This window comes from Eschscholzia californica, unplaced genomic scaffold (genome assembly GCF_041429995.1).
Source record: "Eschscholzia californica isolate CP2 unplaced genomic scaffold, dmEscCali1.0.p SCAF_3, whole genome shotgun sequence".
Taxonomy (NCBI): Eukaryota; Viridiplantae; Streptophyta; class Magnoliopsida; order Ranunculales; family Papaveraceae; genus Eschscholzia; species Eschscholzia californica.
Genome location: NW_028238420.1, coordinates 65,198,636 through 65,211,322, shown reverse-complemented (window position 1 = coordinate 65,211,322; position 12,687 = coordinate 65,198,636). Strand labels below are relative to the sequence as shown.

The 12,687-nt window shown below is 36.7% G+C and overlaps 3 protein-coding genes and 1 non-coding gene across 5 annotated transcripts; 2 read left to right on the top strand and 2 right to left on the bottom strand.

Moving 5' to 3' along the window:
• Positions 1–232: 232 nt before the first annotated feature.
• On the top strand, positions 233–306 carry TRNAV-AAC (transfer RNA valine (anticodon AAC)). Its single transcript has one exon. It is a non-coding gene; the product is annotated as a tRNA-Val (tRNA).
• A 3,075-nt stretch (positions 307–3,381) lies between these two features.
• Positions 3,382–6,685, top strand: LOC147553419 (glyceraldehyde-3-phosphate dehydrogenase 2, cytosolic-like). The gene is made up of 10 exons (XM_086666768.1): positions 3,382–3,755; positions 3,866–3,895; positions 4,011–4,111; positions 4,593–4,708; positions 4,817–4,916; positions 5,337–5,483; positions 5,605–5,665; positions 5,764–6,004; positions 6,090–6,263; positions 6,395–6,685. The coding sequence occupies exons 1-10, from the start codon at positions 3,752–3,754 to the stop codon at positions 6,438–6,440; spliced, it is 1,020 nt and encodes a 339-aa protein (XP_086522894.1). The 5' UTR covers positions 3,382–3,751; the 3' UTR covers positions 6,441–6,685.
• A 751-nt stretch (positions 6,686–7,436) lies between these two features.
• LOC147553418 (prohibitin-3, mitochondrial) lies at positions 7,437–10,083 on the bottom strand. Of its 2 annotated transcripts, XM_086666769.1 has the most exons (3): positions 10,002–10,083; positions 8,960–9,942; positions 7,437–7,708 (listed from the first exon to the last, which is right to left on the bottom strand). In XM_086666769.1, exon 2 carries the CDS (start codon positions 9,808–9,810, stop codon positions 8,968–8,970), a length of 843 nt encoding a protein of 280 aa, XP_086522895.1. In that variant the 5' UTR covers positions 9,811–9,942; positions 10,002–10,083; the 3' UTR covers positions 7,437–7,708; positions 8,960–8,967. The 2 variants fall into 2 exon arrangements, with proteins under 2 accessions (XP_086522895.1, XP_086522896.1); XM_086666770.1 differs by lacking the exon at positions 10,002–10,083 and having other exon boundaries at positions 8,960–9,964.
• Positions 10,084–10,368: 285 nt separating this feature from the next.
• On the bottom strand, positions 10,369–10,881 carry LOC147553417 (uncharacterized). The gene has a single exon (XM_086668707.1). It carries the CDS (start codon positions 10,879–10,881, stop codon positions 10,369–10,371), a length of 513 nt encoding a protein of 170 aa, XP_086524833.1.
• Between the last annotated feature and the right edge of the window lie 1,806 nt (positions 10,882–12,687).

The window sequence follows — 12,687 nt, the reverse complement described above, 5'->3', positions numbered from 1 at the left end:
CTTCAGACAACGATATCTATTCTTTTCACTTAATAAAAGTAACTAATTATTTTTACACTCAACATGTTTGTCCATCTAAGAAATTCGGTTGTCCATATATTGACAACCAATAATAATATACTTGTTGGGTTTTAGACTCTATGTTGTTGGACTTGAGGTTTTTTTGGTTGGTGATTGAACTTAGGCAGATAATTACCGATAAAAACAATGAATCCCAAATGGAGACTCAAATGGTTTCGTGGTGTAGTTGGTTATCACGTCAGTCTAACACACTGAAGGTCTCCGGTTCAAACCCGGGCGAAGCCAGATCTCTTATCTTTTTAATAAAATAAGCAAGCACTTCATTCTAAGTGAAATATTCTAAAAGAGATATTGTGCAATGCATAAATTGTGATATTCAATGAGAAGTGTGTTATGTACAATGTAATTCATTATATTATTTGATGGTCTTCGCTTGTCTTTTCATCCACTTTTCCATTTATTTTTTTCTGTTGAAAAATCCACTTTTCCATTGTGTACTTTTTTTTTTTTTTGATGAAGGTTCCATTGTGTACTTAATCTTAACCTTTTAAGTGTAGGGAATGATTTTTAATAATTTTCCATTGCCTAGTTACTCTCAAGCTATTTCAACAAAAAAAAAAATAGTTACTCTCAAGCTTCTAAATGCAGGGAATGCCTAGTTACTCTCAAGCTTCTGAATGCAGGGAACGATTTTTAATCGCCCCAAAAGTGGCATATGAACCCAAAAATGTGTTTGGTACACATTTATATATTATGGGATGGTTTGATTCTTCTGTGGCACATATAAACATAGGGTCTTTTAATTTACTTCCTCAATACTAATTGTGTTACAGGACGACGCGGACCAGCCTTCTGAGATGCTAGTGATATTGTCCGCTTTGGTGCACCTAGGCTTTACGAGTTTAAAACGCCGCACTAGGGAAAGGTGCTTAACCTCTTAAGAGGAGCACCACACTCCATCTCACCACCAATGTGGGATTGATTCACAACACCCTCCCAAGACCACATCATAGTAGAGTGAATCGTGTTGATAACGTGTTATAGGATGGTGCAGACCAGCCTTCAGGACTGCTAGTGATACTATCCACTTTGACACACATGGGCCTCACGGTTTTAAAAGGACTCACTAGAGAAGGGTGCTTAACCTCTTAAGAGAAGCACCACACTCCATCTCACCACCAATGTGAGACCGATTCACAACAAATTGGCTATTGAATTTACTCTCCTCAATTATTAGTTATTGAGTTTACCTCTTTTGATTTAAATTTTGCTAAAAATATTAAAACAACTTTTGACGAGTGGACAAAGAATATGGCGACTAAGAATAATGATCAGGTAACGAGATTTTAATATTTCTAATACTTATACTTTAGTGTTAGGTTTAGTCAAAAACATGCGCAAAAACTTACTTTGTCCATAGATTGATTAATTTACAATTCCACTTATTTTACGTCAAACATGACCCTAGTATTTTTGTATATAATAGTAAGTCTAAAAGTGTAAACTCAATTATCAATTATTGAAAGAAATAAACTCAATTACCAATTAGTTAGTGTTGAGGAATAAACTCAAAAAACCCTATAAATATTTTAGGATATAGTTTGATTTCTTGCATTTGTCCTTGAGGTCTGAAACATAGACAGTAGATCTGTTTCAAATTCTTTCACATTGTCATTAATTTATTTGTTGATTTAAAGTTTGTTTGCCATCAGGGATGGTGCATGTACGTGAGCTAGTGGGGTTAGTGTGGTACAAGTGGAGTTATAAACCTAATTAGTTTTTTTTGATGAACTAAGGTTGTTGCCTGAAATTTATTAGCTACTAGAGCAAGAAATAATGTTGGCAAAATCTGTCGCTAACTGACTTACAATGCAATTAGGAGTTTGATAAATCTCCATAGTTTGATCCAGATTAAGTTAACAGTATACTTTGATAAACCTAATTAGTAATGAAATGGTGGTGTTAAGTGTACATATCGGATATGGTCTACACAATTACATGTGAGGGAGATTTTATAAGCAAAATCCAAAGTTGTTATAGGCGATCTCGCTAAAGGCAATTCCTAGTTTGATTAAAGACAATGTGTGTTTAAGAGCCAATGCCTCAACAAACGTTTGACTTAACGGTGCCACCAATGCCTAGGCAATTTCTCGCTCTCTACAAAAATTTCTTCTTTGTCTCTCTTTCTAACCATTCAGAAGAATCAAAAGCAAAACCCTTTGCTTGATCGTAACAATTTCTTCTCTCTCTAAGTAAAGTTTGAGATATTCCAATCAAATGGATCAATCGATGAAGAATGGGTTTCAGTCTCCTCCAACTGAATCATTTCCTGTTGGTCTTCGTGTTCTTGTTGTTGATGATGATCCTACTTGACTTAAAATCCTTGGAAAAATGCTCAAATGATGCTCTGCTTTTTTTTTTTAAAAGTCAATTTCATAACTTCAGTCTCTCAATTATTACTTTAGGTTTTTAAGTTTTTGGTTCTTCTTATGAATATCATATTCTCCACCTTATTATTTTTTCAGCTGGTTTGAATGGAATAGCAAAAGACTAATTTCTGGTGGCATTAGAATTTAGTTGTATTTATAGTTTTGCCTTTTTACTGATTTTGTTTTTGAATTTGGGGATTTATGAGGTGAAGATTTAGGTATTTTGAAGTAAGAGTTTCTATTCATTTTCTTCATTCAGTAGAAAAGATTCCTCGTCCGATCAAAAAAGGTACTAGACCGCCGACAATGAGGTAAAGAGAGAGATGAGAGGGAAGGAGAAGAAAGGTGAACTTAACTCTTAAAAAACACTGCCTTTAATCAAACCTGGTCATAGTGAATTAACCAAGTTAAGCTTGCAAAATACATTGGTCTGTCATAATCAGTAAGCGATATATCATAACAGTTTGTTGATTTAGAATATTTTCTCGCGAAACTGATTGTTTCGATCAGTTGTGTTTGGGTATTTATTAGTTAGATATGTTGTTACATCAATACATTTTGCCAGTTTGGGATAATTTGACACATCCTCAATTTGATTAAATGCACGCCAAATTATGATTTTACTACCATCATTTGATTCATATTGTCACCTTGGTATTTACTATGTTTGTCATGAAATTAGTGAAAACCTTATTTTTACCATAACAATTTTCATATTAAGTGTTTCCAATTTTTTTTGAAGAAACTACATATTTTCAGCCTCATATTGTATAAAATTTCCAGTTATCTACCGGAATACAGTATAATCTAAAAATAACATCTCGCTACTCAATATAAACACTTGGATAACAATTGTTTTTTCATCCAATCACCATTACATTCCCTTAACAAAAAAAAAACCATTACATTCACCTTCTATGTCCCATGATCCATCTCTACAAACATTATTTATCAAGCCAAAAAAACCTTATTTCAACAAATAAAAAAAAAAGCCAAAAAAACCTTATTTCAACAAATAAAAAAAAAAGCCAAAAAAACCTTATGACCCGGACCCATAAATCTGAAAACCATCTCAAGTCACAAAATAAACCCCACGTGATCAAAACCAGTGGTTAATACTTCTCACGTGATCAAAACCAGTGGTTTTCCTTAAATCCGCTTACCGTGGTCGATTCCTCTCTCATTCATCTTCTCTATAAATACTACTCTTTCCGCCATCGTTTGTTCTTCAATTCTCGCTTTTTCTTCCTTCTGATTCGTTTTTCCATTTATACCCATCAATCTTATCTATTCAACCAATCATGGGTAAACCCTTATTCATATCATCTTCACTTTTGTGATTAGATCTAAGTATTTAAAGTTTGATCTTAATCTGAATTTCTCTCCATTTCTCTTTGTTTGATCTATTGTTTCAGGTTCTGGAAAGATCAAAATCGGTATCAATGGTACTAGATCTAACTTGGGTTCCCTTTTTTTTTTTTTTTTATTTAAATTCTGATCTGGGTTTTCTTTGTTTTTCAGTTTTGATTTGATTGGATTTGTTGTTTGATTTGTAATTAGGGTTTGGAAGGATTGGACGATTGGTTGCAAGAGTAGCACTTCAGAGAGATGATGTTGAGCTTGTTGCTGTTAATGATCCTTTCATTACCACTGATTACATGGTAATCTGAACCGTATTCATACTTAATCTTATTGAATCGTTACATTATTATATACTTGATTCCATTGTGCAAGATTTTTACGTGTTTAAGTAGTAGGTTTATTCGGTAGTGTCTTTTTTTTATCAAGTCAGATCTGAAATCTGACTGGGGGTCTGACTTGAGTCAATTCAGATTTCAGAATATGTCTTTGTTGGACTCATGATGACTGACTCAACTAATGACTAGTTTGGCTTATCTGGGTCCAATTGAGTCAGACGATTCAGATTCATACTGCGAGAAGAAAACAAAGACCATCTTTATCTATTGGTTCAATTTATTGATTTTGATCTGAATTCAAGCTTATAAATGTCTATCGACGTTATCATGGTAGTTTACACAGAGTAGTTTCTAAATTCTAATAACCTAAATTAGTGGTATTTAGAAACTAGAATTCATGTTTTTTCCTGATCATGGTTTTGGTTTTGTTGTTGAAATGAAACAGACATACATGTTCAAGTATGACAGTGTTCATGGTCAATGGAAGCACCATGACCTCAAGGTTAAGGATTCAAAGACCCTTCTTTTCGGTGACAAGGAAGTCACCGTTTTTGGCCACAGGTAAAGGAACTTGCTTTATGAATTATCCATTCGGTAAATTGAAGAAAGAGAACATACAAGACGAAAGATTTCTAATCGTTTGATTGCTTTTTTGCTTGTGGAGTAAAGGAACCCTGAGGAGATTCCATGGGGTGAAACAGGAGCTGACTACGTTGTTGAGTCAACCGGAGTTTTCACTGACAAAGACAAGGCTGCTGCTCACTTGAAGGTATTATATAATCTCGAGTTTGCTTAATTTAAGCTAGGGTTTATGATGTTACTCTCTTCTCAAATATCGATGGTCGATAAAAATAGATATCAATTTCTAATAATTTAGATGGAACTATATTAAGTTATATACTTCAGTCATATTGTTGGAAAAGGGTTTCATTGTTTTCCTATTAATTTCGAGACATGAATGTATTTCTTCTATCTATCACATTTGTGCCGGTCTTCTATCTCTTTAGTCTTTGTGGGCAGGTGAATTAATCCGCGTCTAGGATCCCACGCACCTTGGGGGGTCGATTTTTTTTTCCAATATCATTTCGTTTTAGGTTAAATATTTGGAATTGTTTGAGTTTGGAGATAGACTTCTATGAGCTTCATCTGACCACCCGTTTCTTGTGTTTGATTTCTTGACCATCCTCAGGGTGGTGCCAAGAAGGTTATCATTTCAGCTCCCAGCAAGGACGCACCCATGTTTGTTGTGGGTGTCAATGAGAAGGAATACAAGTCAGATATCAACATTCTCTCAAACGCTAGCTGCACTACCAACTGTCTCGCTCCCCTTGCCAAGGTTGTATTCTTACTCCTATTCGCGTTTCTCTTGAAGTGTTCGAAAGATTTTAACCTATAATTGATTAAGCATGGAACGGAACACTATCGCTTACATTTCTAGTTTCTTGAAAATTTTGCAGGTCATTAACGACAGATTTGGCATTGTTGAGGGTCTCATGACAACCGTCCACGCTATGACTGGTTAGTGTTGTTTTCCTGTTGTCTTTTTTTTGAACCACAGTCGAAGCTATAGGTTTGATTAATTTTGAATCATTATTTTGATCTTCTTTGTGATTTAGCTACCCAGAAGACAGTTGATGGACCATCGAGCAAGGACTGGAGAGGTGGAAGAGCTGCTTCCTTCAACATCATCCCTAGCAGCACTGGTGCAGCCAAGGCTGTCGGCAAAGTGCTTCCAGCACTTAATGGAAAATTAACTGGAATGGCTTTCCGTGTTCCCACAGCCGATGTTTCAGTTGTCGATCTAACTGTTAGACTTGAGAAGAAAGCAACTTATGACGAGATCAAAGCTGCTATTAAGTAAGATCCAAAACCATCGATCTCTCTTTTTGTATTTAAATTGTGTATAATTTGTCTCTGAAAATTTATCAATCTTCTTTCTCAGGGAGGAGTCAGAAGGCAAATTGAAAGGAATCCTAGGGTACGTCGAAGATGACTTGGTTTCCACTGATTTCGTTGGTGACAGCCGATCAAGCATCTTTGACGCCAAGGCTGGAATTGCTTTGAACGACAACTTTGTGAAGCTCGTGTCTTGGTACGACAACGAATGGGGTTACAGGTAAACAAATTTATCCCTTTACCGGCTATGTTCAAACCACCAACTAACTACTGCCTAGATAAATTTTCGTTTGTATGCTTTTCTTAGAAGGTTTAGGGTAATCTAATTGCGGATTTATTGTTGAATTGCAGCTCTCGTGTGATCGACTTGATCGTTCATGTTGCTTCTGTTCAATAAGCTTAAACAACATGGAAGACCGATAATCTCTCGGCAAATTTTCAAGATAAGAGTTTATAAGTAGGTCATCACTTTCTCGCTCCCTCTTCTGTGTTGTGTTTCAGTGCTCCGAAGTAAGGGTGGTTGGGTTTCTAGTAATAAAAGACTGATTAATGAGATTCAATATCTTTATGGTAAACATTGTTATTAGACTAAACCATAATTTTATGGTTGTTTTGGTTATGTTTAAAGCATTTTAAAGGCAATTATCTCTCTCTTCACTTGTTTTACTGGCTGAACATAAATAAGAAACTTTCACAAGTGAAATTCAAATTGCCTCGTACGATAACCTGTACCCACTTGTATGTGAAAGATGAAGAAAAAGTCGGGATTAAGCCCTGAGTACTCCCCGGCTACTCCTCAGTCCCCCCATCTTGCCGACTCGACTATGGTTCAAAACCCTAGCCCGTGGAATTCCGAGTAAATCCCGACTCGGTCCGACTACGACTAGTCGGGCCAGTTGGAATTATTAAGCTGACCTTTTTTTTTTCCTTGGATTTGCTCATTTGGTTCCTTCACCCTTCCTCCCCATCCAAACATCACTCTAACTAGATTGAAGTAATTTTGAACTTTTCTTCCTTTCCAAACAAGATTCCAAGTTTCTTTCTCTATCTTCTTTTTTTCTCTAAAAACTCGAATAAATGTTAGTTTTTAATGTTTTATACTTCATTAATGTTGTAGAATTCGTTGATAATTAGATGTGTGCTTCTTAGGGATGATTTTTTAGTGTTTATACATCATTAAGCCCACATACTTATATTTATACCTATATATAGTTATATACAAAATAGACTATATATTTATATTCTACGACTAGTCCCGCGTAAATACGACTAGTAGCGACTAAACCTAGTCTCGAGTCCGTCGACTACTAGTCCCCTTGCCGACTTTTCCAACATAGGTTGTATATACAGTTGGGGGTTGAACTTTACACCTATAGGCAGATCCACATAACAATGACAATGGAACTCACTTTTATTAGTAAACACACTCAACATCAACATGTACTCTGTAAAAGACAAAATGGAAACGATATAGTTATTAAATTCCAAGTTATTTCATTTCTGTCATAAAACATCTTTCCTTGGAGTCTCACTTAAAGCAAAGAAAACTGTGGAAACAGTGCCAAGAAAAAAAGAAAGCTAAACCAACTTTCGAGTAAATCCTCCACAGGAAATGCAGAAAGCTTCCAAACTGTGCAGATCCAAGTACGCCTCATCCAATGATTTCTGCAAACAACGGTGTTAAATGGTAAAAGGTCAGATATCCGGATCATAATATATATTGAAATGTACCAAAAACAAGACATTAGATTGTTAAGCAGTCAGTCTCAGAGCAAATTGATAACAATTTCGTCACTAAAAGGTGATTAGATGTCTCCTTCACAACGGCATTGAAGATGATGTGATAACTTAAAAGGACAATTAAACTTGGCATCTCTAATTCCTAAACAGACTAAGAGGTGAACTTGAGCTCCACCAGGATTATGCTCGTTCATCTCTATAATTTCCAGCATTTATACCGATAACCACCATTCTCAATAATCGATAGGACATGTTTCTTCAAAATTTGCAGGAATTTGTGAGAGATGTACTCCAAACCTTGTAAGCGAAAAGTCCTGCACTTATATCTTGACCAAATATAGGAAAATAAAACCGAGAAATAGCTGTTATATGGAAATCAGCCTTACAGGCGTAAAGTAGGCAAAACAATGGTCCACTAACAATTGAACACATAACATAGAGAATGAAAATGATGATCTTGTGTTATTTTAAGTTGTACTTATATACTAATGTAAGTAGTTCTAAAAGTCCTATAATTGTGCCATCACTTGCTTTTACGCCTATGGGTGTTCTCGTTCTGTTTTGTGATCTTTATACTTATCTCTTATCAATCTCTACTCTTTAGTATCTCACAACCTCACAGTCTTTTGCGCATGCTTACTTTCAAACCTTTGGCAGTTTCGATCCTTAGAAGTAAAACGATCGACGAGATGAAGAATGCAAGACTACTACCATGTATACATAAATTTCCCAAACTAAGATGAATAATAACTTCGAGTAAGCACACCTAACGATTTGTCAAGTTCTTATCCTTACCAACTAAAAGATTAACTAACTCACATCTAAAGATAATTAAACTAGCATACCCATTCCCCAAACAAGATCATTCATTTCTTAACATGTCAAAATTCTTTCACCTATCGGTTCTTCTACGTTCTAAGAGTTCTTGTTTCTGCAACTAATTTCAAACAAATATGGGATGCTATTACTGATCAAAACCCAATAACAAGTAGATAAAGAAAAACAAGCATTGCGATTGAATACCTTCAATCTTTAACTAAGAACTCATCATGAACAATGGGCAAGTCAACTTGAACATAAACCCTAAAAGCATAAATCTTTGGCAAGCATAAACACAAATCATCCATTCATCCATTCATGAGTGAGTGAGAGAGAGATAGAGAGAGGGATTATTACCACAATCATCATCGTCCACCGGGATTCAACCCTAGAAGCAAATTGTTCCCACCAGGAAGGTAACTAACATTTGGAGTTCTAGCCAAAGTAGCAGCAATTTCTCTAGATGCTTCAATTCTTCTCAATTCAATCAAACCCATACCAGCAGCAGCAGTAGCATCAGAAATCAACTTAGCTGAATCACTTTCACCTTCAGCCCTAATAATGGCAGCTCTTCTCTCTTGTTCAGCTTTCATAACCACAAATTTAGATCTCTCAGCTTCTTGTTGAGCTACTTGTTTCTGTTCAACTGCTTTTGAAAATTCAGCTCCATATGATAAATGGGTAATAGCAACATCATCAAGAACAATATTAAAATCTTTAGCTCGACGGATCAAACTTTCTCTAACTAGGGCAGAAACATGAGGTCTTTCAGTCAATAGTTGATCGGCATTAAATTGAGCAACGACTGCTTTCAAAACTTCATTTCCGATCGAAGGAAGAACTTTCTCATCGTATTCTGTTCCTAGGGTTTTGAAAATTTGGGGAAGACGAGGTACTTCAGGTCGAGATAGAAGACGAAGAGTTAGGTTAACCATTTGAAGATCTTTTGTACCTGAAATTGATGAAAAAGTATGGGGTTTTGTACGGATATCGAAGATATATGGGGTTTGAAGCCATGGAACTAAGAAATGAGTTCCTTCTCCGACTGTTTCATCAAGAACTCCTCTGAATCGATCGAAGAGGACAGCTCGTTGACCACCGTCGACGGTGTAAAGGGATGAATTGACGAGGGTAGCTCCGATTCCGAGACCGAAGGCAGCTCTAGCTATGTTGGTGAGGAAGGATACTGCTGCTTGGTTACTTCCCATCTCTAAAACTTTCTCTCTCTAAAACTTTCTCTCTCTATGTGATATTTTTTTGGGGGTTTATTGTGAATGTGGATGGATCACTAAAACCCTAGGGGCAATGTTTGGCTTAATTAAGGATATGATTACTTGAGACTAATTCTTAATGATTTAATTAAGAGAAGAATGTTTGGCTTAATTAAGGATATGATTACTTGAGACTAATTCTTAATGATTTAATTAAGAGAAGGATGAAGTTAAGTAAGTGCGTGATAGCATTGTTAAAGTTAAGTGTAACTTTTTTTTTGATGTGAGTAGGCTTTGGCCTTATTTATTCAATAAAATTGTCGGATACAACTAAAGTTTGTTCTGAAATCAATAATTTAACAATAAGTGGTGGGGGTTCTTTGTCGTCCCATCTGAAACTATTCTGAGAGACTAATGCATTTGTCGCCAATTTATGCGCTGCGACATTTATTGTTCTTGAGATATTTTGAAAGACTACCAACTCAAATTTTAGAATCTCATCTTTGATATCTTGTACCATATGTCGAATCTTCCATGGAATTTGGTCTTCTTCCTTCAAACTGCTCCAGTAACATTTGTGGCGTCCCCTTCAATAATCACCTTTGTCATATTCAATTGCCTGGTTGTTTGAACAGATAAGAGAGCAGCCTTTGCTTCAGCTTCTATAGCACTACTAACTTCATAATGATCAGTGATAGCTAGTATACATACTCCCCTCGAGTTTCTGGCTACAACGACAGATGCTCCTTTTCCATTCTTATAGGCTCCATCTATGTTTAGCTTTATTGTATCACCTGTAGGGGGTTCCCATCTATTTTGAAAAACCACCAGTGCCTTGTCTTGTACTCCTCTATCAGCATTCACATCGAGTTGGATATGAAATTCAGTAAACAACTTAACAGCTTCCTTAATGATGTTCATAGAATCAGGAGGTATACTATCAAATATCTTCCTGTTACGAGCCTTCCACAGAGACCATAAAATATAACAACTCATTTTAACTCGTTCATTTCCACCATCTTCTATGAACCATTCCTTAATGATTTCTTTTAAAGTCTTGTTATCCATGAATCGTAAACCAAGAAGAGAATAGAGATTGAAAAATTGATGGAGTAGAGATTCAACTTTCCGGAAAAAAAAAATTCAATAGGTAAATTAGAATAGTAAAACAAAAAATTCAATAAATGTAGATGGAGTAGAGATTGTTATAATTAAAAGTCGCGGAAGCTATCGAACCTATCCTAGAAATTGATCCGATTATGAAGATTAATCGAAAAGCTAAGTCAAAATCAAATATGCGAACAGAATTTAACGAGGTTCGGCTTTAAAGCCTACGTCCTCGGGCGAACAAGAAATCTTTATTGAAGGATAGATGAAGACGACTAACACAACCCGCAAGTTCGTCCCAAGATGGTACCGTATAGAATTTAACCTTCTATACTAGATCTTCGACGACCGAGAAATTAAACACCGCTCAAAACTATGAACAAAAATTTCTCTCTCACTTGCTCTCTCTCTTTAGCTCTCTCTAAAGAAGAGTTGTTGTTGCTTGTGTTGGTGTTGGTTTGGTTGATGATTAATATGGCACTTAACCCACCTATTTATATATTATTATAAGCCGGTGGGGTTCTAAATTTTTGGAAACCAAAATTTAGAAACCATCCAATTTGGAAACCCAAATTGGAACCGCCTAGCATTCAAAACCGCCTCTTTCACAATTCCATGAAACTGCCAATTGCCATCTTTCTCAAACCGCCACAAGCTAAACCGCCTCTTACAATTCTCCACCTCGTACACAATTTGATATACTTCAAATTTTGGACGAACACCAGGATACTCCTTGTAAGATACATCTGTTTCTTGTAACTTCATCCGACTGCACCATATGACCATGGTTGCCTACGTACCCTTTTACAGGATCAAGCCTACCGTAGTTCTACCAACCCTTCACATAAAGAAAACCTTGTCGCCATTTCGCCCTTTCGGGCAACTTAACACGAGCCGATTTGTAGCAATTCCAGACAATGCTGAAACTTGCTACATGTCACCACTTTAGTCAACATGTCTGCGGGATTCTCATCCGTGTGTACCTTCATGAGAGAAACATCACCTTTCTCTATGACATCTCGTACAAAGTGATACCTGACATCGATATGCTTAGTACGAGCATGATGGACCTGATTCTTCGCCAAGTGGATCGCACTTTGACTATCACACCATACATCCACGCACTCCTGCTTAATCCCTAGATCATCCAGAAGACCCCACAACCACAATGCTTCCTTCACACCCTCGGCCATAGCCATATACTCGGCCTCCGTAGTAGATAACGCAACTGTAGATTGTAACATCGATCGCCAACTAACTGGAGCACCATGTACCCTAAATACATAACCAGTAGTAGATCGTCTTCTATCTAGATCGCCAGCATAATCCGAGTCAACATAACCGCTTACCTGACATGTGTCTCCACCAAAGCACAAACCCGTATCAACGGTACCCTTCAAGTACCTCAAGACCCACTTCACAGCTTCCCAATGTGTCTTCCCCGGGTTTGCCATAAACCTACTAACCACACTGACCGCTTGTGAAATATCCGGACGAGTACACACCATAGCGTACATCAAACTGCCAACTGCACTAGCATACGGTACACGATCCATATGATCCTTCTCCACCGTAGTAGTGGGAGATTGTTTTCCCGAGAGCCTGAAGTGTGGTGCCAAAGGTGTTGACACCGCCTTCGCATCCTGCATCCCGAACCGAGAAACTACTCGTTCGATGTAACCTTTCTGATTCAAGTACAGTTTCTTACTTGACCGCTCTCTTTTAATCTCCATTCCCAGTATCTTCTTTGCAGCGCCCATGTCTTTC